Source organism: Odocoileus virginianus, chromosome 33 (assembly GCF_023699985.2).
Source record: "Odocoileus virginianus isolate 20LAN1187 ecotype Illinois chromosome 33, Ovbor_1.2, whole genome shotgun sequence".
Classification (NCBI taxonomy): Eukaryota; Metazoa; Chordata; class Mammalia; order Artiodactyla; family Cervidae; genus Odocoileus; species Odocoileus virginianus.
The window spans coordinates 33,003,982-33,029,929 of NC_069706.1; the positions used below are offsets into that span (position 1 = coordinate 33,003,982).

The following is a 25,948-nucleotide window of genomic DNA, read 5'->3' on the forward strand; positions in this document are numbered from 1 at the left end:
GCAGCAGTAGACAGCATTTCATCTCAAGAGACCTTTTGTCTGTGAAAAATTCTCTCAGCATATTTCAGGCATTCACCATGGGCATGCCTGTGTGCTAAGTAGCTTCAGTTGTGTCCAACTCTTTGTTACCCAATGGACTGTAGCCTGCCAGGCTCCTCTGTCCATGGGCTTCTCCAGGCAAGAATACAGGAGTGGGTTGCCGTGCCCTCCCCCAGAGGATCTTCCCAATCCAGGGATCAAACCTTTATCTCTTGTGTCTCCTGCAGTGGCAGGCAGGTTCTTTACCACTAGCGCCCCTTGGGAAGCCCCTTCACAATGGGATGTTACACTAAAGGAACAAGGGTGGATTTGTTCATTCCGGGTTTTCCATAGCATCTTATGGAAAAACCTGAATGAACTGTGTTGCCAACTCAATACTAACACCTCTCAGGAGCTACCCTTCTTTCTGAAGAGCCTTGGTGAGCCTCTTCTCTTGCCCATATTTCTATTCCCCTGTTGGCAAGACATGTCTGCCCCTATGCTAGTGACCCCCCCAGCACTGAGGTCTTGCTTGGTCAGTGCCTGCCGGGTGCTGGCTGCTGCTGTTTCCTCTCCCCGCTGAGCAGAAGCACGTGGGTCATGTGAGCTGTGGGACCTTAGGCACGAAGGTCACTTCTGGGCCCACAGCTCTATTTGCAGTAGCACTCTCAGGGCGGTCCTGAGGGACAATGAGCCAAATTAGGTGAATTCAGTTAACGTGGCAGGAACCTAGCCACACAGCGTGGCTCCTAAAACGTGAATTAAAATTTCTCAAAAAAATTGAAAAGCCGTCTCTTCCACAGTCATGAACCAATGCAGTCCCCTCCCTGCCTTGCTAGAGCATATCCATCCACACTGGTGGTGGAGGAAAGCCTTCGCCCCGGTGTTTCCTCCTGCAGACAATCCCTCCTCACAGCTGCTGAGGGCAGAACACCACACATGTCTAGGGGCACAACTCGAGCCTTGAGCTTATCCTGACAGCCGCTGTCAGCAATGGCAGGCTGCTGAGCGCCCAGCTCAAGTCAGCTCGGGTTGCTGACCCCCTCAGAAAGGACTTCCCTGGCAGTCCAGTTGCTAGGACACACTTCCACTGTAGGCAGTTTCAATCCCTGGTCAGGGAACAAAGATACCACGTGCTGTGTGACTTGACCAACCACCCAAGGCACTATGTGAAGATTTTCAAGTGTAGAAACCCATCTCATGTAAGACATAATGAGATATCCAATGGGCAGCTGAGAAATATCAAGCCAGGCACGTGACCCAGTTTTCATTGAGACCTACAGCCCCCACCCCCAGAGCTTGGAAGTTTAATACTCATTCACCCAAGAATCAAAAGGAGACATGATTCAAACTTAGGGTTCACTTTCTAAGAGAAACAATGGAGCCCCAAAAGGCGTGATCCTTTTTCAAGGTCAGTAAACCCAGGTCTGATTCCCAGACTTAGGTACTTTCCAATATACACCGTTTCACCCCTCCCCCCATCCAACAGCCTTCTGAGTGGTGAAGGGGGGAAAAACACCCAGGTCCAATCAAACCTTCGAAAGCAAAGGGAAATTTCAACTCGTTAAATAAAACTAAGCAGCACTGACATCAGATCTGTAAGTTTATTTGCTCAATGTACGACAGCTACATAATGACTCACATTCATGATATTCCATCACTGAGGAAAACTGCTAAGAATGGTCCGTGTGTGAAAGAATTCCTTAGAGAAACACGGAGTTGGAAAAAAAATAACCACTGATTAGACCTTAAAAATAGTTCACTGCATAACATGACAAAAAGCACAAAGGCTCATTCAGAGAACATATTCGGTGTTCTCCTACACTGTAATAGTTATAATTTCACCATGACAAACACCAGACATTAAGATTAAGCTAACACTGGTGTTTCTTTTGCTCCCCCCCCCAAAAACAAAATGTATAACTGCATGTCACTATAGCAACATCCAAAACAGATCAATTTGTTACGATCACTATTTGGTAGAGCAAACTTTACCCCCAAAAGGAAAAAATTAAATTAAAAAAACTTTAAAAAATTTGAAGACTTAATTTTTTTTTGTCATAGGAATACATAACACCTACAGTATAAGTTAATAAATTTCAAGCTACTGTATAGAAATACAACACTAGCATGCACAATATTGTATCAATAGAGTAATGGAGGAGTAATCATTTCACTGGAGAGACAGTATCATAGGCAAGTGCATTTCTTTAAAAATAAAGAAAAGAAAAGAAACCATTCAAGCTGCTTAAATATCAAGTCTCCCATTCCCTCTTCATTTTTTTTTAAGCCCTCAGATGTGGTTTTTATCTTGCATTATTCTAAAAAGCAGCCAGAGCCAAAGCTGAAATTTAAAAGAAAAATAGGTTTTGTAATTCCAGTAAATCATTTCCAAATGCTACAAGGGAAGGACACAACACTGCTCACTGGACATGAAGATAAAATTAAGGAAAGTCCCACCTACCTTCCCCCCTCCCCGCCCCAAATCTCTTCCCATCCATGGCATTGACCTTAGGCCCCTGCTCGGGCACAGAAGCTATAAAGCTCTCTTCTCTTAGTTCTTCTGGCAGGCTCGGTTAACTGGGACTCGCTCTCGAGCACAAGGAGGGGCCTTCTAAGGAAAGTCACGCTGGGCAGACTGTGCCAGGTGACAGGGCATCGTCACTCGTCTATCTTCACTGTCACCTGGATCCTGGTCACTGTGTGCGTTTCACAACTGGAAGCTCCATCCTGGTTTTAACCAAAGCAACTGTCAGGTTTTCCCTCAATTATGACTCACTCTTCTGCCTGCCTAAATAAAACAAAGAAACAAACATATCTGGTGTCGTTACCTATCTCGGCAGTTCATGCCATTACTTGTAAAAAAGGCTAAACGCATATGCAACAGGTCGTGTTTTCAGAAAGACTTACCCAAAATGAGAACAAAGGACCTAAGGCTGATGGAAACAAACTTGTGGAAAGAGCATGGTGGTTTCCATCAATTCTAAAACGTGCAAAGATGGCACAATCCAATTTCCAACTTCTATGTCTTCATTAAGAAGAAAAAAAATATGAAAAAATTGTGGTCAAATAGGAGTTAAGGGTTTATTATCTGATAATGATGCTATTTTATTTTCCTACAATTCTTTGGGGAAGGAGTGTTTTCACGGAGGAAAAACGGACACACGAGGTTCCCCAAACTGGACAGAATGTTCATGGAGAGAGCTCTTCCTTCAGGATTCTTCTACCAGTAAGCTCCTAGCACCTGAATTTTCACACACTGCACCACGAACTTTCTCACAGTGACCACCAGCTTCTACAACCCAACAGCTTTTCCACCCGTCCGTGTGCATGCTGTGGGCATGAGGTACAATGAGGAAGACCCAAGAGAGGAGACAGACAGCAGTGCCGCCCGAGGAAGCTGTGGCAACTGAAGAAAACCCAGCACTTCTCGGGAAATATCAGCACAATGTAAATGACATACAGACCTGAATTTTCTCTAGTTTTGTGGCGTTCAATGTTTCTATTAAAGTGATTAATCGTTTGTTGTGGTGGATTTAAGAAGGACAAAAATCCCACAGCCACCTGCCAAGCACCTATTAACCAAAACCTAACAAGTAGTTCTGATTCTCCTCAGGCAAGCCTGTTGGCCTAGGAGACAGAGAACAGCAAAACCGACCTGGATAAGGCTGAACAAGGATGTAAGAGCCAAAATGAAGAAAAACACACAATCAATGGCTTGATGTTAACATATGGCTGTAATGTAGAAATACTGTAACTGCAATTTAGTGTTAATACTGTCAACTAATCTGAAAACTGGCATGGCCTAAACCATAAACAGACCTGACGTTCTATCAGCTTGGGATTTTAATATTCCATGTCTGCTGAGAGTACACCCTGAAAAACAAAATGCACAGCTAAAACAGATGAGCTAGGAAGTACCCAAAACTTAAAAGACGACAGCGTATGTACATAAAAATCCTTACTGGAACCACAGAACTTATTGAATGAGGGCCATTCCGTTTTAAGTTTTCTTTTCATCTTAAAACCCTATTTTCTAGCAATAAGTTAAATTAAAGACAGCTCCACTTGCATTAATCTACAGAACAGTCCATATGCCAGTGTGAGGCTGCTATTCCAAAACCAGCACAGCTAGCCTGACTTTCCACTAGTGGTATTTTGGCAAAAATGTCAAAAGAGGCGATCAAAGACAGGACAGGTCGTGGGTTTCTCCCTAGGAAGGTCATCCCTCCCTTTCCCTCCCCCACCCGACCCCCGACTCATGGGAAAAAAATAAAGACTGCAGTAGTAGCATCAGCGTGCGCTGCCAGTCCACCTGGGGGCCTTAATTGTTGCCTTCGCCGCCGTCGTCGTCTTGCTGGTCGCTCGTCCAGAGCGTGAGGTTGTCACGGAGCAGCTGCATGATCAGCGTGGAGTCCTTGTAGGAGTCCTCGTTGAGGGTGTCGAGCTCGGCGATGGCGTCGTCGAAGGCGGTCTTGGCCAAGTGGCAGGCTTGCTCCGGGGCGTTCTGGATCTCGTAGTAGAAGACGGAGTAGTTAAGGGCCAGGCCTAATCTAATGGGGTGAGTGGGCTGCATGTGCTCCTTGCTGATCTCGTGGGCTTCGCTGTAGGCCTTCTCGGAGGACTCCACGACGGTCGCCCTCTTCTCGCCGGTGGCGACCTCAGCCAGGTAGCGGTAGTAGTCCCCCTTCATCTTCAGGTAAAACACTTTGCTTTCATACTGGGTCTCGCTGCAATTCTTGATCAGGTAGTTATCCAGCAGGCTCAGCACATCCTGACAGACAGCCTCCAACTCCTTCTCTATTTTTTCACGGTAAGCACGGACCATCTCTATTTTCTTCTCGTTACCATCGGCAGATGTCTTCTGCTCGATGCTACTGATAACCCTCCAGGAAGAACGGCGTGCCCCGACTACATTCTTGTAAGCCACAGAGAGAAGGTTTCTTTCTTCATTGGACAGGGGTTCATTCAGCTCTGTCACCTATTGAAGAGGAAAGAAGAAAGAGCTATTATGGTACAGGTGATGGCAAGTTGGGCTAATCGTATCTTTTATGCTACTAAAACACAAAGAGATGGATCAGCTGATTAAAGTCATCAACACACAGACTTTAGGCTGTGTGAGTACATGGGAGGGAGATGGAGAGAGAATGAGCAGCAAAGAAGGGGAAAAACCACAGCTGGCTCAATGGTGCACGAAGCCCCTGCTTCCTCCCTAGAGGAGGACACACGTGCTCAGCTGTTTCCGGAAAGAACTCGCAAGTCTAATGCTTAGATGAAAAGCCAAATTTTGATCTAAATTACCAGCGTCAACACTTCTCTTGAGCAACATTACATACACGCCAATGCCATGGATTTTAATTAGAGGTGGCTTTTATACCTCATCAGTTTGTTTGTTTGAAACAGAAAACAGAATGACAGCTTCCTCCTACTCTTGCCCTATCTGGCAAACGTGAATCCCATCTCTTTTGGGGGAGAGTATCTTGCATAATTGGTGAGAACAGAGTCACTGTCAAGTTGACTTTGAGAAACACAAGCTGTCTGTGCTCTTAAGAAGATATAAATTCCAGGCATGGGCCCGACTCTGATCACTGAGGTATTAGCAACTTGGGGGAACACGTGTTTTAGTGTTTGAATACAATTAGCAACAAGATGAAGAGAGGAGCAAAGTACTTCTGAGCTGAGGTGGCCAACAGTAATTAATGCTTCTTTCCAACCGAGCATCTCTAAAGGGTCTCCGTCGTCCCAAACACTAAGAGCCATGAGCAAACCAAAGCAACAGCACATCTGTGATGCATATTTCTATGACTACCGAACAACTGCATGCAATAAAAAAATCAGATCAAATGACTAAAACTACATCCACTTAAGTTATGTTACCTCACTTCTGTGATGTCAGAGCCATACACTTTTGGGTGTCTGACAACCGTATGAAACAGAAAAGGATCGGGCTCTTACTGCTCTTACCTCTTTTTACTCCCTCTTCTGGGGTCACATTTTTACTTGTCTGGTTGACTACCACATCCAAACCGGTACATGCACAGTCACTGGCAGTATCAGAAAGCCCAGACCATGAGCTCTTTCCTCAGATTTTCAACACAGAAGCTGTTTCCCTTCCCTCATCCTCTCAGGTACCTGCGCTCTAGTGGTAACCTGTTAATTGCAAGCAACTTCTGCTCTTTGTTCTGCCTCTGCCTAGAGCATTTACCAGTGTTCCTGCCTGGAAAAAGAACCAGGTTCTATCTTCTGTGAAATCCTGCCCAGCCCCACTCCTCCCACTCCCAGTTAAACTGGCTACTCTCTGTTCACCGTGCAGATTACAGCATCCATGTAACGTTCTATTACTGCCAGATATGAAAGGTGGTGGGACAGAGTCCACAAAGAGATGCTGGGCTGGGATTCCAGCAGACTTTACTAGTGTATGGATCACTTACATGTGGTATACATATCCCCCTCTTTTATAAAGGAAGGAGCTGAGTGGGAGATGGTTATGCTTAATGAAACTGGTTATGTGACTGAAACAGTTCCTCTCAGAATTAAGGCTTCCCTGGTGGCGCAGACAGTAAAGAATCTGCCTGCAATGCAGGAGACCCAGGTTCAATCCCAGGATCGGGAAGATCCCCTGGAGATGGAAAAGGCAACCAGCTCCACTCCACTACTCTTGCCTGGGAAATCCCACAGACGGAGGAGCCTGGAGGGCTACCATCCATGGGGTCACAAAGAGCTGGACACAACTGAGCAATTAACACACTCAGAATTAAATCAGAATGTAAACCAGACTTAGGTTTATATGCTTTGCTTACTAATTCTCACAACAACTGGCCAATAATACATACTCAACTACTTCCTAAACTTAAGGTTTTCTTATGTTGCCTTTTTATTATGCATTACTAATTCCCCACTCTAATGTGAGAGCGCAAACAGCAGCTCTAGCAGAGGTGGCTGAGGGGAAACAGATCCACTCTGGGGAACAAGGTTTTGGTACCTAAGCAGTTAAAGTGTGGTGTCCTAACCACTGGACCGCCAGGGAATTCCCGTGGCCAATTCCTTTTGAGAACACCCTGAACAATGTCCTTCACTTTAATTCTCCATGTAGGAGGTCTCTACATTCTTTCATCCCCCAACCTATCTTCCCTAATCAAGTATCTCTTCTCCTTTCCAGGTGATTCTCTAGTCCTTAGCTCCCTTATGTCACTTCCCTTCCATGAGCTTTAGTATCACATAGCCTGGAATAACTCCCCAGACTGGCTTTCCAACAGGCTGCGGCCTCTGTAGGCCTGAGCCCTGCACACCATAGGCCACCCGCCCATAGTCACTGGATGTGCAGATACTGAAGACTAGCCGCCTCTAGTGTAACCTGAGAACTGTCTCCAATGAAAGCGCCAGTGCCTAAGGCCACTGGGGTCGGGTTCAGGCCTTTCCCCTAAATCATGCTGTCCTTATTTCAAGAGCCAGCAACTATTTAAAGTCCCAGTGAGCTCACCAGTTCTCTATACCGTTAAGTCTTGCTGCGGGGCTGCGGAGCCCAAAGCTAGCCATTTGCACTATGTAACGTTTGTCCAGCTGCCTGAGACAAACTGGAACATGAAGATTATGAAATGCCAACACCACCTTTAGATCCAGTAACTCAACCACACTTGGAACATACCCAGATGTGCTCTGCTACTGCAGAACCAAGTTAGAGGGGAAACCTGTAACACTGAAAAGTCTGCTCAAAGGCACGAAGATGTCTCTAAGAACCTAAATCAGGGTGCTTTTTTTTTTTAATCCTTAAGATCAAAATGACTTGTATGAGAGGTAATCTGTGGTTTTTATTTAAAATAGAGATCCCAGTCATACTAGTTTCAAAAGTCAAGATAAATTTTAAGACCAAAAAAATTATTCACATAGTGTCCTAAAAAGGTTTAACCAAGATAGAATGAGTTTTCAGTGTGGGAGGGGTGTGAGACATATATGATTTGGAAAGGAAGGTAGTGTTTTTCAAAACAGTCACTGAACTGTTTCTAAGAACAGACCATTTGCATATATGGTTCCCCAAACATACTGTCATGGCTACTGGAAAACATGGACAGTTTGTGAATTCTCCAGTTTTACATTCTGTTTAAAAATAAAATTAAGGTTTCTCTTCTCAACTCCTATGATACCAGCTCAAGTTCAAGTTTCTTTTAGTGAGTTAAAGACAGTTTTTAGCAGAAAGGTTAGAAAAATCTGTTATTCTCACCAACAGTTTAAGAAACAGAACGCCCCAAATCCCAGCTGCTAAGGCATCAAGACATTAATTAGTATCAACTGTTCTCCCCTAACAGTTTATGAGGGGACAAACCTTCTCTCCCTAAGATTAGCAACCCTTGAGGTTCTTGGAAAGTTACTTAGATGACTCTGACCCCTATGGTCTTGGAGCACCAAGTCATTCACAATTCTTCAACTTATCTATCGAGAACCTTAAACTGTAACGAATGCAACTCAGAATGTTTAAACTCCATAACTAGTACTTCAATTAAGCTTACTTTACTTAAAATATGAAAAAAAGGATTCCTAGGGCAGCGAAACTATTCTGCATATTAATACTCCAATGGCCAATACAGGTAATCACACACTTGTTAAAAAAAAAAAAAAATGCCCAGACAGTGTTAACACCAAGACTCAGCCTCATGGGAAACCACACGTCTGGGCAGTAATGATGAGTCAGTGCAGGCCCGTGAGTGGTAACAGATGCATTCCTCGGGGACGCTGACCGCTGGGGAGGGCTGTGCATGGAGGGAGGGGGCAGGGGGCATGTGGGACCGCTGTGTCTTCCTGTGTGACCCTAAACTGCTTTAAAAAATAGTCTATTAAAAAATATATCTATTAGTAGACACCAGGTATCACATTTGGCCCCCGCAAGCATTTTTGGTCCTCCTGTGTTTGGAGTGCTATCACTTCAAAGGGCCAAGAGGCTACGGAAAGGGTAAATGAACACACTACACCAAAAATAAAGGAAAAACACCAGAAGGTATAAGACGAGCATCAGTGTCCATGTTATCTATATTCTGTGCACACAGCAAAATAACCCACTGCAAGGAAATGCGACCCTGCTCTGCGTGCATACAGTTAACCATATATTCTAGAGACTTATCTGCTGGTTTAGTCGCTAAGTCGTGTCCAACTCTTGCGACCCCATGGACTATAGCCTGCCAGGCTCCTCTGTCCACGGGATTTTCCAGGCAAGAATACTGGAGTGGATTGCCATTTCCTTCTCCAAGGGATCTTCCTGACCCAGGAATCAAACCCAGGTCTCCTGCATTGCAGGCAGATTCTTTACCGACTGAGCTATGAGGGAAGCCCAGAGACGACCTACTGAATATCAAATTAAAATTTTTGAAAACAATCTGAAGTTCATGTCATGCATATCCCGACAAGACGCCTTCAACTTGAAGTACAGTGTGCGCAAAAAAGGAGTTAACACAACAGGCAACAGGCTTGAGATTGCTATCTTTAGAAAGGTCTGCTTGCAAAGCTGACCCTTGGCTAGCATTTGAGAACTAGGATTCTGGAAGGGTTCCCACTATCCCCGATTAAGAACGGCCCATTGGCCCTAAAAAGTTTGTCCAAACAATGTGTTCCTTCCAGAAGTCTTAAATTTGGTATGTGCAAGGCAGAAAGTGCTCTGCAAACACTCCTTAGTAAGACCTCTGGGAACTGAGTTTCTATGAGCTTCCTTCCCAGTGGACATTTCACACACACAGTCCACCTGAGTCTCCAGGGAGAGAAGACTCTTAGACCTGGCTTACTCTGATCTTCACCCCAAGCACCTTTTGTCTTTGCTGATTTAGCTTTGCATCCTGCCATTGTAATAAATCAGTCAAGAGTATGGCTCTGGGACTTCCCCTGCAGTCCAGTGGTTAAGAATCTGCCCTGCAATGCAGGGGACTTGGGTTCAAACCCTAGTCAGGGAACTAAGATCCCACATGCTAAGGAGCAACTAAGCCCATTCGCCACAACTAGAGAATCTGTGTGCCACAATTAAAGATCCTGCATGACCAAAGATCCTGCGTGCTTCAACTAAGACCAAACACAGCCAAATAAATAAATTTTCATTCTGGGAAACTTGATAACATGTCACATAAGGTCTGATGACAAGAAAAATACAGTTAAAGGCCACTGCTTACCAGATAACTCACCAAGCATTCACCAAGCACCGAGCGTGCGTCACATCACACCTCACTGTGCCAAAGACAGAACATTTGTGAGATGCCCTCAAGGTGCTAGTTCAGGAGAAGGAAACACACATGTATTCACGTTAGATCACCAGTCACAGAGACACTCTAAAGGCAGCCAAACTCTGCCTGAGAAACTCATTCGCTAGGCTTTTAAAAGCCAGCAGCAATGATCGTGGATTAAAAATTGTGCTGCAGGGAAACATCCCAGGAAGAGGAATGTCCCAGAAGAGTCAGGGAACTTCCATGGCATATTCAGGGTTGAGCTCAAGGCCTCAGCCAATGAGGAGAGCTGCCGGAGAACATGGGCTTTGCTGAGAGCTGCCAGGTACCGCGTTCTCCTCCCAAAGACCCTGACGTGGTGCACCGTACACTCGACAGATGTGATGCAGAGCAATGAGCAGACTTTCCCCTCAACATCAGTCCACTGACAGACAGCAGGTCCCGAGTCTCTGATGATGTAAACCTTGCAACGTATCAGAGAAAGAACTAGTTTCTCCAACACAGGCAACACCCTGTTTTACTGCACTTCACAGCACTGTGGCTTGTGGAGACTGAAGGTTTGGGGCAGCCCTGTTTTGTCAGACTGATGGCTAACAACTTAACAATAAAGTACTTTTTTAATAACAAGAACCTACTGTACAGCACAGGGAACTATACTCAATATCTTATAATAACCTGCAATGGAAAAGAACCTAAAAAATAAACATACATATATATATATATATAAAAACTGAATCATTTTGCTGTACTCTTGAAACTAACACAACACTGTAAATTAACTATACGTCAGTAAAAAAGATGTACTTTAAGACATGCTACTACTGGGAATTCCCCTGGCAGTTCAGTGGTTAGGACTCCATGCTTTTACTGACAAGGGCCCAGGTTTGATCCAACTAAGATTCCACAATCCGCACACAGTGTGACCAAAGACAAAAGAAAAAAATCTCACCCACTTCCTAAAAGGAATTCAAAACCAATCAATAGAAAAATGAGCAAAAGGAATTGAAAAAAAGGAAAAAATTATATATATATATATATATATATATATATATATATATATATACACACACATACAACCCAAAGTCATTCATTTTATAAATGTTTTCTCCAATCAGACTGGCAAAACTTAAATATTTTGATGACTGACTGTGAAGGCTGACAGTGCGGATAAACAGGCACTACTACCATCCATTGCTGGATATCATAAACTAGTACAAACTTCAGGGAGGGCAATTTGGAACAACTGTCAAAACTAAATACTAAAAAACCTTCTGACTCTGCCATTCCATTTCTAGAAACAGATTCACTGTGTCATTTCTAACAGCTAGACTCTGGAACCACGTAAATGGTGGTCAGTGGGACTCTGGTTTACGAACATCCATACAAGGGAATTCTAGGTAGTAATTTTAAAAGTATTTGTATATTCTGTTATCTCTAGAAAGGTTTCTACATATTTCTCTATCACTGAAAACAGAGTGGCTGAGAGGCAGTCAAGGTTGATGAGGTTGAATTTTTGACCTGCTACCAGTAGTTACCTATTCAAACAAAACCTCTCCATAATTTACTCAGTTAATCACATCTACCAAACTTTTTCAAACCAAGTTAAAAACAAAAACAAAAACCTTAAAGCGAACAATTTTATATAAGCAAGTTTACTAATGTAATAAACTACTAACTCAAGCCCACATCTGCTGCTTTGCACTCACCACCTCACTTCTAGCAAGAATACCTTTAAAAATAAACTTAGTTGCCTAAGTCTTTCATTATATCTTTACACAGATTAGGACTGATATATAGTAGTATATATACCACAGATTTTCAGCCCTGTTTCATTGAATTAATCACTAATTTAATTCTAATATTTTCCCAGTTTATTCACTACCTAATCTTACGATTCCCAAATATCACTTATATTTGTGCAAGGATATCTGCTACAAAAACAGGAACAGTATTAATGTGCATCTTTGTTTCGTTCTGAGTTTAATGGAATACTTTCAGGGTTTCATTCTTAAATCCCGACTCTTTGTTTAAAAGATATTTAAGAAATACTCACATATTCTGTATTTTTCTAAATAACTTTTGTAGTATCAGAAATGAGCTCTTTGACCAAAATTATAATTCCTCTTTGGTCCTCCAGATAACTCTTTATGATTCAGTACTGTTATTTCCATTTTAAAGCATAGAAAATTAAGGTTCAGAGCCAAAGAATGGAACCCAAGTCCCATGGCTTAAAATCTCATATGCTTTCCACTACATGACCAGTTCTTAACCAAGGAGGAGCTTCTTGTAAAATACTCTCCTAGTAGCCCTAACCCTCAAAGACTCAGTACTGCATGGGATCCACACACGTCTTTCTCCAGGTGAAGAACAGCAGGTCAACGTTCCTCAGAATGTTGAGTTACCACATGACTCAGTCATTCCACTCCTAGGGATACACAAAAGAAATGTCCGAGTGTTAACAGTGCCAAGGTAGAAAAAACCCTGCTCCAAGTCATCGATACCCCGACCCAGGTCTCCCAGTCTTCCTCACACTACACACTCTTCTGCTCTCATGTTTTTCCTACCACCTTCCACCTTCCAGAACTCATTAAGAAAAATTTTCTGTAAGTCATCCTTTAAGCCCCAATTCAAATACTGCACTTACTTTCCAAAGCCTGAAAAATGCGCAGGCAGAACCAATTACTGCTTACTGTTAGAAGGTTCACCATGCACTTGTTATACTGTTTACTTCTCGTGCCTCAGGGTGTAACCCTATACCTTTTTTTCTTCCTCAAAAGACTAAAGTCCTTAAGAGCAGGTAGTACACTGCACTCATCAATGAATCACCACAGTACCTAGTCACTTCCCAGTGTTTGCTAAGTGACATGAATCTAACAGGATGTATCCAGCCTGGACTGACTGCATAAATGGCCCACAGAACTTCCAACTCTGTGTGTGTGCACACTTAGTTGCTCAGTCGTGTCCGACTCTTTGTGACCCCATGGACTCCTCTGTCCATGGGGATTCTCCAGGCAAGAACACTGGAGTGGGTTGCCATGCCCTCCTCCAGGGATCTTCCCACCCCAGGGATGGAACCCAGGGCTGCCTCACTGCTGATGGATTCTTTACCCTCTGAGCCACCAGGGAAGCCCAACTCTGTGTACAGCCCCTTCCTTTTAAGTATGACTTTGAGGCTCCTTCCATCAAGAACAAGAATGTACTTCTCCACCCCTATCATCTGAACTTGATTGTGCGACTTGGTCAGTGGAGCATTAGCAAGTATGAGGCAAACAAAGGCCTGAAAAGTGCTTGTGAATCAGGGCTCGCTGCCGGGAACCAGGCCAAGAAAGCCTGCTTCACCTGGAGACGAGAGACCATGTGAAGAGGCCTCAGCCTCTCCTTAGTTTCCGTGGCCCCGCAGGAGCCCCCAACAGACCCCAACTACCTGGCCAGTCCACAGAACTGAGACAAGTAAGAAACATCTGTTTCAGGGAGTTTGATACAAACAAAAACTTAACTAATATTAAGCTGGCTATTGTTAGATGCCACCAGCACCAAATAGGAGAACAGTTGAATTTTAGGGTCAAGGTACAGGACTTGAAGCAAAAACAAGGCCACTTCATTAGCCCAGATTCCACCCATTGCTCCAGTCTGATCTCACTTTTCAACAACTGGGACGTAAGCCAAAGCTCCGCAGCACGCCATTTAACCCCACACGCCAGGAAACAGATACGCTATGCGCCAGCACACCCCTGGCTAGCAGTCAAATAGCCCTATTCTAAAAATTAGCTCCATCAAAATCAGCTTAACAGGTTTTTATATATACAAGCCCATACTGACTCCCTCACAATCATCTCCTCTTTCATGCCTTTCCTTTGCTTCTCAGATTTCTCCTGGAATCAATATCATGTTCCCTTTCTTTGGGATTGCTGACTTGTGTCCAGAACTCTGGCCGACTTCCTTATCAAGGCTATTCCTTCAAATTAATTATAAACAACAGTTTGCTTTGATCTCATCAATTCTGACAACTTATCCTCAAACCACACCTTTGACCTCATTCACATTCATTTTTAAAATTGTTTTATATTGGATTATAGTTAATGTACTATGTTGTGTTATTTGCAGGTATACAGCGAAGGGATCCAGTTGTACACATACACATATCCATCCTTTTCAGATTCTTTTCCCATAGAGGTTATTACAGAAGACGCAGTTCCCTGTGCTACAGACTAGGTCCTTGTCGGTTATCTATTTTCTATGTAGTAGTGTGTACATGTTAATCCCAAACTCCTAAGTTACTCACCCCCCCCCCCCCCCCCGACAACCATCACCTTTGAAATCAAACTCCTGGGAGTCCCCTGGAGGTCCAGTGGTTAGGAATCCCTGGTCAGGGAACTGAGATCCTGCAAGCCATGTGGCACAGCCAAAAATAAATAAATAAGAAAATCAAACTCCTATCCTATCCTCCAATATTACCAGGCCTCACTCCCACTGTCTAGATTTGCTCTTCAACACTCTCCTTTTTCTTTCAGCCCCTTCCCTTTAGGCTTTATTTCTTCCTTGTAAGGCAGATCCATCAAATCAAATTATTTCTGCATGAATATCAACCTTCCTGTCCTGCTGCTGCACCATCCCTAAACCCTCAATCAATACAACCATCCAGCCTGCTTTCTACTCTTACACCCAAAATAAAGGGGAGAGGAGAGGATGAAGAGAGACCAACAAAAAAAGCCAGATTGTAGTCACTACGAATCAAGGCTTTTTTTAAAACCTCAAGCTGGGCCCCTTTCCTGTACTTTCCCATTAACATGTAGTCCAAGTTCAGGTTTACAATAAGTAAATGATCCCTTTTAATTACATCTCCTGCTTCCTGCAACATCAAGTTTCTGAAAACAAGTCTAACTTGTTACCATTTCTCCACCTTTCATTCACTCCTCAGCCCATTATTACTGTTACAACCGTCTTCCGACTTCACACATCCCGTGTTCTCCTTTTATGTTCATCTTAGATCTTGCTCCAGGCACTACAGAAGAGTGGTTCCCTAGGGTTCACATTTTGACTTACTCTCCATTCTGCCTGGATGACTGTATTGTGTCTGGTTTTCACTAGCATGTATTCATAGCAGATTCCCACTAGAATGTCAGTTCTATGAGGGCAGGTCTGAGACTAGTCTGGTCATTAGTGGTTCCTAAGTATTTGCTTCCTTAATGAAGGAGTAATAAGTAACTCTGGGCACTTAACCTGCGCCGTGCACCCTTCTAAGGGCTTTTCCTGAGTTAAGTGTAGCCATGATGTCTCTACTGACCGCCATTTAAATGTTTCTTCAAATACAGCACGACAGCAACTGACTTCATCTCCTCCATCACTTCTCCTTCCTCCTCCTCCTCTCTCCAGCCATCAAATTCTCTCTCCGATCTGCCCTCACTGTCCTTGCCCTGGTCCTCATCCTTTTAGACTAGACCCTGCAATATTTATCAGTCTTGGCCCACCCTCCTCCTATTCAATTTTCACACTGCTGCCACGGCTCTCAACAAACGAAAAATGGGTAAGGATCCCTTCCTGCCGAAAATCCTTCAATGAATGCCCACAGCCTAAGAAAAATCCAAACTCTGTAAGGCCCTTCGTGAACCGGCCCCTCTCTGGACTCATTTCCTAACATTCTCTCAGGGCAACCAAGAGTGAGGGCATGAATCATGCAGCAGATTCAGCTGTCTATACATTCTGAACCTGAGCAATGCCACACTCTCTGCCTGGACACTCCTGCCTCCAACCTTCTCCCCTACACACCCCCACCATGCCCATACCCACACCCCTACCTCTGCTATCCTTTCCAGGAAACCTCCCCTGACACCCAGGGTGACTTCAGTTGTCCTCCGACTCCACAGCACTGGGCTGTCCTTCTCTTCCTGGGTGTTGAATATTCCCACCCACAAATGTTCAATAAACCCCCCTCACAGCTCTCTCTCCCCTGGGTGATTTCTGGATCAGTCCCTTTTACTTCTCCCACTGTCTACAGCATCTACAAAACATTCAAGTTAACACTCTTTTCTTCCTTTGATCTTCACTTAAATCCCCTCAAAATGTTTCCAAAAAAAAAAAAAAAAACAAAAAACACCCCAAATTAACATGTTTCCACACTCCTGCTTGTGAATTCCACACAAGACAGTATTACTTTTGATGAACAAAAGTCACGACTTCCTTCCATTTCTTTCAAGTGAGGGATAGTCTTCCATTCAGCCTAAGTGGCATCTTTTACTTCTGGTCAATATCTCTAAGACTCCAATGGCAAAACCATGGTACTTATCTCCTTATGCTAAAAATTACAAGTTCTCCTTTGGTAAATGATACTTAAAAAACATACCCAGATCATGGGACCAACTATTTTCTAAAAGAAACAAAGTTACACTCATATGCAGTCTTAGGACTCACATTTGTTTATGATAAATACACTCACATTTATCTTAGGGCTGTCCTAAAGAAGTTTGTTCTGTATTTAAAATCTAGACTAAGCAACAACCCTCTCAGGGACAACTAAATGGAAAAGCATTAAATATACAGCAGTTTGAAAGAATTCCAAAGCTTCTGCAAACAATGGAACATTGACTAAAAATTAATGAAATCAGGTCACTGAGACAACAGCTAAAAGATCACCGATACCCATGTATACACCTTACCTATGACTCCTTCTTGAAAACTAAAAACGTTTTAAAGAGGCTGAGATTGAGAGAAAAAAAAGACGTTAAACTCAAGCCTTAAGCAAATTAAACATTTCCACCTATAAAATGGGAGCATCACTTTTATAGAACTGTTGTGAAATTAAATGGGGAAAAATACAGCCCAAGTGACAGTAAATGTTCAATTATATGGAAATATTTTTATCTAAGTGTGTAACTTAAAAATATTTTTGTCTTCTCAAAAAGACCACAGTCAGTGTAGAGCGTTACAGAACAGATGTGAAAAAAGTCATACCAAAAAGTACACGAGGTGTGCCACTGTGGACCAGATGCTTAGTTTAACACATCAACATTTCAGGGTAATGCTATGCCGTAACAAATTATAGTACTGATGTGATTTTCACAACAGGTCTAAACACTTGCTAAAAAACTGGTCTTAATCAGCCTTTATTAAAAAGTTTATTATGTGTATATACAGCCAGCCAGATTAGGAAGAGAAAAACATGACCAAAATGCAAGAGTACCATAAATCCAAAGTAAGAATGAGTGATGGTATGTTTTATGGAATCTATGTGCTAGACATAATTCTAAGTAAGTAATACCAACAGAAACGTATTTTATGCAAGTTTTAAACTTCTATTCGTTACTATAGCTGCTTGAAGTTTTTACCATCTTGTTTTTCCTTCCTCAATAAATGAGTCTAGTTCCAAAAATCTAGCCTTTTTCTGCACAACTTTCAAATGGTAAAAAATAAAAAGGCAGTACATTCACCCATTATTACTGATGTCATTAAATCGATCAACTCCATACTTCTGAGCACGGATTCAAACTCAGGATGGCTGGGCCCAGACAGCTAATGTATGTCCTATCTACTTTTACCTATTCACACATACAACCAGTAATATGCTGACTTTAAGGCAAAAGTGATTTTTTAAAAATGCTTGGAAAGCAACGAGATGGAACAAAAAGCAAAACTTGTTTACCCACATTGTTCTCAACAAATCAACTGGGTTTTTTAGCACTCCTATCGAATTGGTGGCTCAGTAAACAACCCGCCTGCTAATAATGCAGGCAATGCGCGGTTTGATCCCTGGGTAGGGAAGATCCCCTGGAGGAGGGCATGGCAACCCACTCCAGTATTCTTGCCTGGGAAATCCCATGGACAGAGGACCCTGGCGGGCTATGGTGCAGGGGGTGGCCAAACAGTTCGACACAACTTAGGGGCTAAACAACAATAGAATTGGTGATAACGGTCAGAACCGAGAAAAGGTATCTGCCTCTCTTGTCCCCTTCCCAAAAAAGGCAATAGAAAAGAAGTCCTGTAATGAGAGAACCCTTCTGTAAACCTACAGCCACAGCATCCTCTTTCCTCCACCCACTCAAGACCCATCCAGCCCTTTTCTCCTCCTCCTGAGCAAAGCCTGACGGGAAGCAGTGCTTTGGATGTCAACTGAAGAGAAACACTCCTCTGAAAATCAAGGAAAAACTTCATCTGCCATCTGGATTAAATGCTTTAAGCAAGAAACTACACTCTGAGGTTGCCAAAGTTGAATGTAAAGCGATCTTGCCGGTAACTGGAACATTTGCGGGAAATAAGGGGGTAATTTTAGGTCAATAAAAAGCCATCATGCAAGATGGTAAATACCAAGGGAACCAGAAAAGTAGTGAAGTATACAGATAGATGATTGGCCAATATGCTGACAAATGGTGAAATTGGTTATATGGGGTTATATCATGCTATTATCTTTATTTTGCATATAAAGTCCCCATATTATTTTTTCAACTTCTTTTTTAAAGGCACTCATTCCATCCATCCTCACTAAAGCAGCAAAAGAGAGGCTTGCAGCACATAAGCTAGCAGTTAAGCTTTCCCATTTCAATCTTATTTTTTCTCTTTGGAGCCAAAAGGGCAATAGAATATCCTTGACCTTTGAACCATGTGTATGTAATACATATCTAGCTCAACAATTACATCTTCCAAAACTTGAGATAAATACCAGTACTGGTGACGGTTTCAAGTTCCTTAAAAATTCTCAGCTGTTCTTGCAACAATTCCACTTTTGGGTCTCTGTCCTAATATGCAATGTGTTGAAAGCTTTAGCCACAAAGATACTCATGGCAATATCTCTAAATTTAGAAACAGCCTAAATGCTAAACAAAAAAATATTTAAAATTATGACACATCCGCAGGTTTGTTCAGCTACTAAAAATACTGATTAACAGAAGAAAATACCTTGAAACATCAAGGGAAAAATGAAAGGTACAAAACCCTGCAGAAAGACATGATGGGAATATCCCTGGCATATGGATTATGGTGATACTTGTCAATCTCCCCCAAATTTTCTAGTGTCCTAAAGGCCAGACATTTTGTCATCAGTTGTCAGTTTCAATGATGACAGCCTTCCAACAACCAGATTCCCTTAGAAGATCACAGCATCCCCAAATTCAAGCTGGACATACTCATCCAGCTTTCCTTGTCTCAGAATGCTATTCTGCTGTTCTTATCCCATCCTGGTTAATGCTCCTCGTCCTCGTGGATTGGGTCATTTTCAACCTACTTAGAAAAATAAAATAAAAAATCCAGGGTCTAGCAAAAAAGAAAAAAAATCCAGGGTCTGAACTCAAAGTCTGTTTTATTACACAGATGTAGTGAGACGGTCCAGAGATGAGTCACACGTGAAGCACAGAGTATGATTTGAAAAGAACATCTATCCGCGGGTCTAGCCATGGCAGACAGGCCCTCAGGTGGGAATGAATGTCCTGGCGGAGTGTGGGAGTGGTTTGCAGGTTCCCAGGCCGGGCCTCTGCTGCGAAGCTGCACGTTAGACCCGCACAAAAGCAGCACTGTGCTAAACTGAATGGCACTGGATGGCAACCACCAGTAGAAAAATTTTAAGCTGATTTTGACATCCTTTAAGTACCAGCGCTCACAGGCAACTTTTCCCCTAGATCTTGGTTAACTGAAGATGGCAGCTTAAGTGTCATATTAATAACTCCTTTCAGAAAGCTCAAGAGGTTTGAAATGATCTCTCTTCAAAACAAACCTGTGTTTTTCAAAGCGTTCCTCCTGTTACCTCTTAGCCTTCTCTCACTTCTCACACCGCCACAGCTGCTCTTCACACTCGGCAGTGGGGAGGGGGGGAAGAGGGATTCCTCCCGCACTACCGTCATTGATGTTCAGCTGCCCACTGCCGTCACTGTCAGAGTCCCAGCTCTGGCACCCCTCTTCTAGTAACAGAATTTTTAAGAGGAAAAAGCTGACACTACACCTGGATCCTGCTCACCAAGTTTGGCTTTACACCTCTCCCAGAATAAGACACTGCTACAAAGATTAAGAACAGTGAGTCTACTTGGAATTTCTTTTATATCTTGTATGTAAGAACACCCTCATTTCTATCTACCAATTTACAACCCAGCTAAAGCTATGCACCCCATTAACAGTGTCCAACTTAGGTAAAGGAAAAATCTACCTCTTAGGACACTCTTCCAAGTAATATGCAGACAAAAATTTGGTTTAGACTTATTCAGTTCTTTCAAAAGAGAGAGAGAAAAAAAGACTAGTCTTAAATGATTTACAGATTTTTATTGTTTCTGCAAAATCATGGAATCAATCCAATGTAACCACTTATTTAATATTAAAGCTCTCCTTTGGGAATTTTTGTTGATTGCTCTTCCTGTAATTATTTTTCCCCCTAAATTAGTAAGATCAAAATTTCAAGGATCTCTGCAAGTGCCAATCTAAAGAAAGATAACAGGGTTTGGTACTAAACCAAAACTAATACCTAAAAGGGAATTTGGGGAAGAAAAATGGTTATAAGCAGAAAGACCATAAGGCAGCTCGTGTTGGTAGATTTTATAACCCAGAAAGACAATATGGGTGCCCCATAATCACAGTTGTTGAGTCTAACAAAAAGAGCTTAGAAAATAAGACAAAAGAGAAGACAATGGCTTAAATATGACTTTTTTCTCTATTAAACGTATATAGGGCCTTTGCCTACTTTTCTTCCTCATCTCATGGAATCTGGGAGGAACACAGAAATAATCAGGTGTCCTGCCAGATAAAAGGTTAGGGCTGATCATATCAGAGGCAAAAACATTGTTTCTGGCTGCCTCAGAAGCACCAAAACAGTGTATTCATGGGAAGCCCATGCGTGAACAGCTCCTGACTCTCAGCACTGCAGGAACCGCCACCACACAGCAGGGCAAGCATGTCTAACACAGTCAGTCTGTCTTGGGGTGGAAAATGAGTGATCATAAGAACACCAGCAAAACCCCTATCATCTCCAAAGAGTTAATAGTCTGCTCCAATTTCAGGTAAACTATTCTTATTTGGGTGAGCATCACATAGTTTTTAAGCCCTGGAACTTTTAAAAAGGGAATACAAACCAAGCCAGAAGAAGCCCCCCTTCTTTTTTTTTTTTCAATTTATGCTGAAAAGGTTCAGATGTTAGAAAACAAAGACAAAGGAATACTGATTACCACTGGCTGTGAGCACTTCATTACTGACACATTCCTGAATCAGTAATCATGTGCTGAAATCCAGTCAGCTATAGCCAACCATGGTCACTTCTTAAAAATATCATTTTTCTCTTTTCTAGAGTGCTACTGAATAGTACACTTGAAAATGGTTAGTTTATGCTCTGTGACTGTTACCTCAACAAAAAAGACTCAAATCATTTCCTCCACTTTTTAATAATTTAATCAGAGTTTGGTTTAATAAATAAATAAGGCTTCCTCCCAGTACCAGAGGATGAAATCCTCCCAGGGTCTGTAGTTAATCTAATGAACTGGAATGAAGATGCACATTCAACAACATCTTTCATCTCGATAAAAATTAAAAAAAAAAAAAAAAGCCCATATGAAATTGTTTAAATAATTAGAAAAGGCACTTAGTAGTCATTTCAGTTATTGGGAAGGTGAACATAAAAAGCCAACTGTTATCTGTATTCTTCCACTCCAAAGAGAACAATTGAAGCCACATGACTTCGATTATAATAATGGCTGGCAGAACTCCACAAAGAGTCTACAGAGGTGTCATTACTCCATTAGTGATAATGGCTATTGATCTAGCCTCCTGGAAGAGCTAGCAGAAAAAAACAGAATATTTAACATAGTTTAAAAAAAAGAAAGTTTTTTTTTTAAAGTATATTAAAAAAAAAAAGTATATAGATTCTGCTAGAAGTCATTTTTACAATTAGGATAGACTTTTGCCACTAATGCCCCCCTGCCGCCAAAACACCAGAGTAAAAATGTTTATCCCAGTTACTTCAACATTAGTTGCCTCGAACCTTTTCTCCCCACCCCCTCCAAAGGCAAATACCAGTAGCCTACTTAGAATATTAACTTCTCAAGAGGCTGTTAAAATCCAAAGGAGGAGTCAGTATTGTCTAACAAGTAGGAAATATCTAGGTGTTCACTTCTTTTTACATACAAATCTACACATTTGTCTTAAAAGACTAAACTTCCTTCTTTCCTCTTTTTCAAGATACGTATTATTTCTATCTTGGTCGCACACCTATAACTATCACAGGTCCTGTTAATTACTAAGGTACCTTCACTAGATAGGAATAAATTTCACCACACCAGCATCTGGATGAGTTCAACCTCAGAAAAGAACTCACTTAAGTGGCAGGACTGAGTATTTTCTTTGTATATTCCTGTATTTTCCAAATTCTGTGGTGACTTATATAAACAAAGAAACAAGTCTTATAGTTACCTTTTTAAAGCATCTACATTTTTTATTTAATCCTCCAATTTTTTCAAGTAGGTGTTGACCCATTTTACAGATGAGAAAAGGAAGGTCAGACGTAAAACCAATTTCTCAAAATCACTAGTGAACAGATTTGTTTTGAAAAAGGTCTGCTTTATTTTATAAAACTGTTTTCTTTCCTCTATATTCCATTAAGGAGCATAAGCACAGAGAGTTATCCAGATCTCAAGCTGAAGTGTTCTGTAGCGGATTCTCATTCCCTAACGTTCACTGAAAATGCCCCAGTAGGAAGTCAAATCCATTTTAAGGTTTCTATTAAAACCTGCCAAGTTAATAATTTGCAATAAACCCACATATACCCCTACACTATGAGCATAAAACATATTCTTGTTTTTAAAATTTCCATCTCTAGTCCTTCAATGCCCAAGGTTATTACTGAGATGAATGTTTAAAAACATGACTGTTATCTTAAAACTTTCAAGAAAACTGGGAAAGGTGAACGGGCATATCCAGAGATCCCAGGTGTGCCTGTGTCAGGATAAAGGACATTCTTCTTTGGGGGACCAATTCTCATCTGGCGGAAGAGGAAGTGCTCAATTCCACCTGGCTTATCTGCTAATTTCTGCATTACCCTGGACAAATGCCATTTGCATACTCCCTACCAGCCCTGAGGTGCATTGCAGCCTCTGTGTCATTGTGTGTGACATCACTGGGTTGCTATGGATATAGGTGCGAGGTCACTCGCTTTCCTGTGAAACTAGAAATATGGAAAAATTAGAAGAGTCTAAATAACATGAACTAAAGATATTGATATCCACTGAAGTGCAACTTGTCATTTGCGCCTTATAAAAACAGCGAGTGTGACAATATATTAATACAGCAGTACTCCCAATTTCAGAACCAATCCTCTTTCTTAATGAGATAAAAACCTTCTTAGCTAATGTAGCCGGTTTAAATGTAAAGGCACCGGCCTTGTCATCTCCTGTGAACCAGTAAAGTTATTCGAGAATTAATTGATGTGTAATGCCTGTACCGCTTCATTAAAGAGGTTTCATGTGCAAGGTACACTCCTGTATCTGCTGCACACTGGAGATGCATTTTAAAACCTTTGTTACATAAGGCAGGAAGTTAGATATTAAAATAGTGAGAGACTGAAATCATTAGTTTCTGTGTTTCATTTACTAATGCTCAATCGTCCCCCTCCTCTAATATCAAACTGGTTGACCGCCCATCAGATAAATGTAGCATTACTGACAAAATGGTGCAATACAGGCAGGAATCTGCAAAATGCGACAACTGGAGATCAGTATTCTCTTTTCATCAGCATTGAGGATGCACTAGCTTTTTTTTCTTTTTAAGCTTCAGATGTGTCTAACAAAACAAATTAATTAAAAAAAAGACTTTTTCCCCTTTAAAATAACTCCTCCCCAGCCTCCACCCAGTCTAGGCTCTCTGCAATATGACAAATGCAGAATCTTCTGGAATGACTTGATACTGCCTCCCACCACCGCTTTGTTTGCAATATCAGATTAGAGAATATTTTTTTCAACTTAAAGGAATTTCAACAGATGTGTGCCTGTATTTAAAAAAGAAACAGCATATGTCACAAATTGAACCAGACGGCTAAATTCACAACCTTTATTTTAGAGACAATACCTACCCTTTCAATACGAGAACAGTAGGAAAAAAATGGAGATGACATATTGAGAACAATCAATGAAAACGCTAGCGAGACAAACGTGCCCCCCTTCCTAAAGGCAAGAAGAGGATTTGCTTTGGGGAATGGTGAGGGGAGCCTTTTGTTAAGAAAAACGTGAGCAAGGTTTCGATTTTGCACCATTGAGCCCAGGTTTTTAGGAGAACTAACATTTTTTCTCGAGGAGGCTCTAAAGGATCTGTCTGCAGAAGGTAGTGGGAACATTTGGGGAGTGGGGTGGGGGGAGGCGGGGGGAGTATTAGAAAGCCCGGAGACCTGCTGAGTGAATGGGAAAGGCGCCGCCCAGACACCAGGGAGAAAAGAGGAACCGCATCCATGCGGTCCCCCGCCCCCACACGCCCAGGCTGTGGGAGGAGAGGGAAGTGGGGCACAAAGGATGCGCACGGCCCCCCGCTCAGGTCCCCCAGCCGACCCGGAGGCGCGGTGGCCGGAGACCCCGCTCCAGAGATCAGCCCCGAAAAGACCCCGCCCCAGCCCGGGCGCGCGGGGAGGGCCGAGGCGACCGTACCGCCGGCCCTAGGGAACGCTCGGGGAGAGGCCGCGTCACACATCTGGTCCTCAGCGCTCTCGGGACCCTCCCCAGCCCCCTCAGGGGCATCCAGACCTGCAGTTGCCGACGGGAGACTAGTCCCCGGGCCGCGCCCGCGAAGGCCCGCGTCCGCGAAGGGGCTGGGGCGAGGCGGGGGAGGGGGAGGGGAGGGGAGGGAAAACTCACGTTCTTCATGGCCGCGGCCATGTCGTCGTAGCGCTCCGCCTGCTCCGCCAGCCGGGCTTTCTGCACCAGTTGCTCGCGGTCCACCATCTTCACGGGCTGGGTCGGGCCGGACAAGGATGATCCGGGGCGGCCTAGAGGGCTCGGAGGGCGGCTGCGGCGCGGCTGGAGCCCGTGTGCCGGAGGGACCGACCCACACGAGACACGAGCGGCTAGAGGCGACAGGCGCGGAGGCTGCGACTCGAGCTGCGACCGCGGGACCGGGCGCGAGGCGGCTGCGGCGGCTGTGCGTGCCGCGGGCGGACAACCCCCTGCGGCCCCGCCCACGCCGCGTGACGCAGAAGCCCCGCCCACCAGCCCGCGCGCGGCCCCCACCCCGGCCCCGCCCCGGCCCCTTCCGCTTCTCGGGTTTCCACTCCCAGCCTCAGCTCGCGACCGCCTCCCGGGTATCCCCTTCTTCCCCGGTGCCCCTCGACAAGCCCCGTGCTTCACTTCACCCGGCTCACTGCGCCCTAGCTTCTCTAGACGACCCCCAACCCCCCCCGACCTGCAGATCCCAGCCCTGCCAGGCCCCCCGACGCGTGGGCCCCTGGGAGTTGTAGTTCACCCTGGGATGGGGTGATATGTTGAGGAGATCAAGGACAAAGGGGCGGTCAAGACTACATCTCCCAGTGGTCATAGCGGGCAGATGAAGGAGGATTGAGGAGGAGGTGTGGGGCGGGGTGGGGGAGGGGGAGGTCTAATTCCGCGGCTACTGGGGACCCCTGGCGGGGACTAAGGCTGCCCGAGTCCAAGCGAGTGCTGATTCACGGCCCCGCCCCATATTCTCCGGAAAATTACTGGGGGAGGGGGCCAGGGCCTCAGCCCTGGACCTTGTTTCCGAGATAAAACATCAGGCCCCCGGGAGACTGGGAAGATGGGACGCATTCACTATTGATCCAA

At 43.6% G+C, this 25,948-nt stretch overlaps 1 protein-coding gene across 1 annotated transcript; it reads right to left on the reverse strand.

The window, feature by feature from the left end:
- Positions 1-1,608: 1,608 nt before the first annotated feature.
- YWHAG (tyrosine 3-monooxygenase/tryptophan 5-monooxygenase activation protein gamma) lies at positions 1,609-25,331 on the reverse strand. Its single transcript, XM_020869036.2, has 2 exons — positions 25,010-25,331; positions 1,609-4,999 (listed from the first exon to the last, which is right to left on the reverse strand). Exons 1-2 carry the CDS (start codon positions 25,094-25,096, stop codon positions 4,343-4,345), a joined length of 744 nt encoding a protein of 247 aa, XP_020724695.1. The 5' UTR covers positions 25,097-25,331; the 3' UTR covers positions 1,609-4,342.
- Between the last annotated feature and the right edge of the window lie 617 nt (positions 25,332-25,948).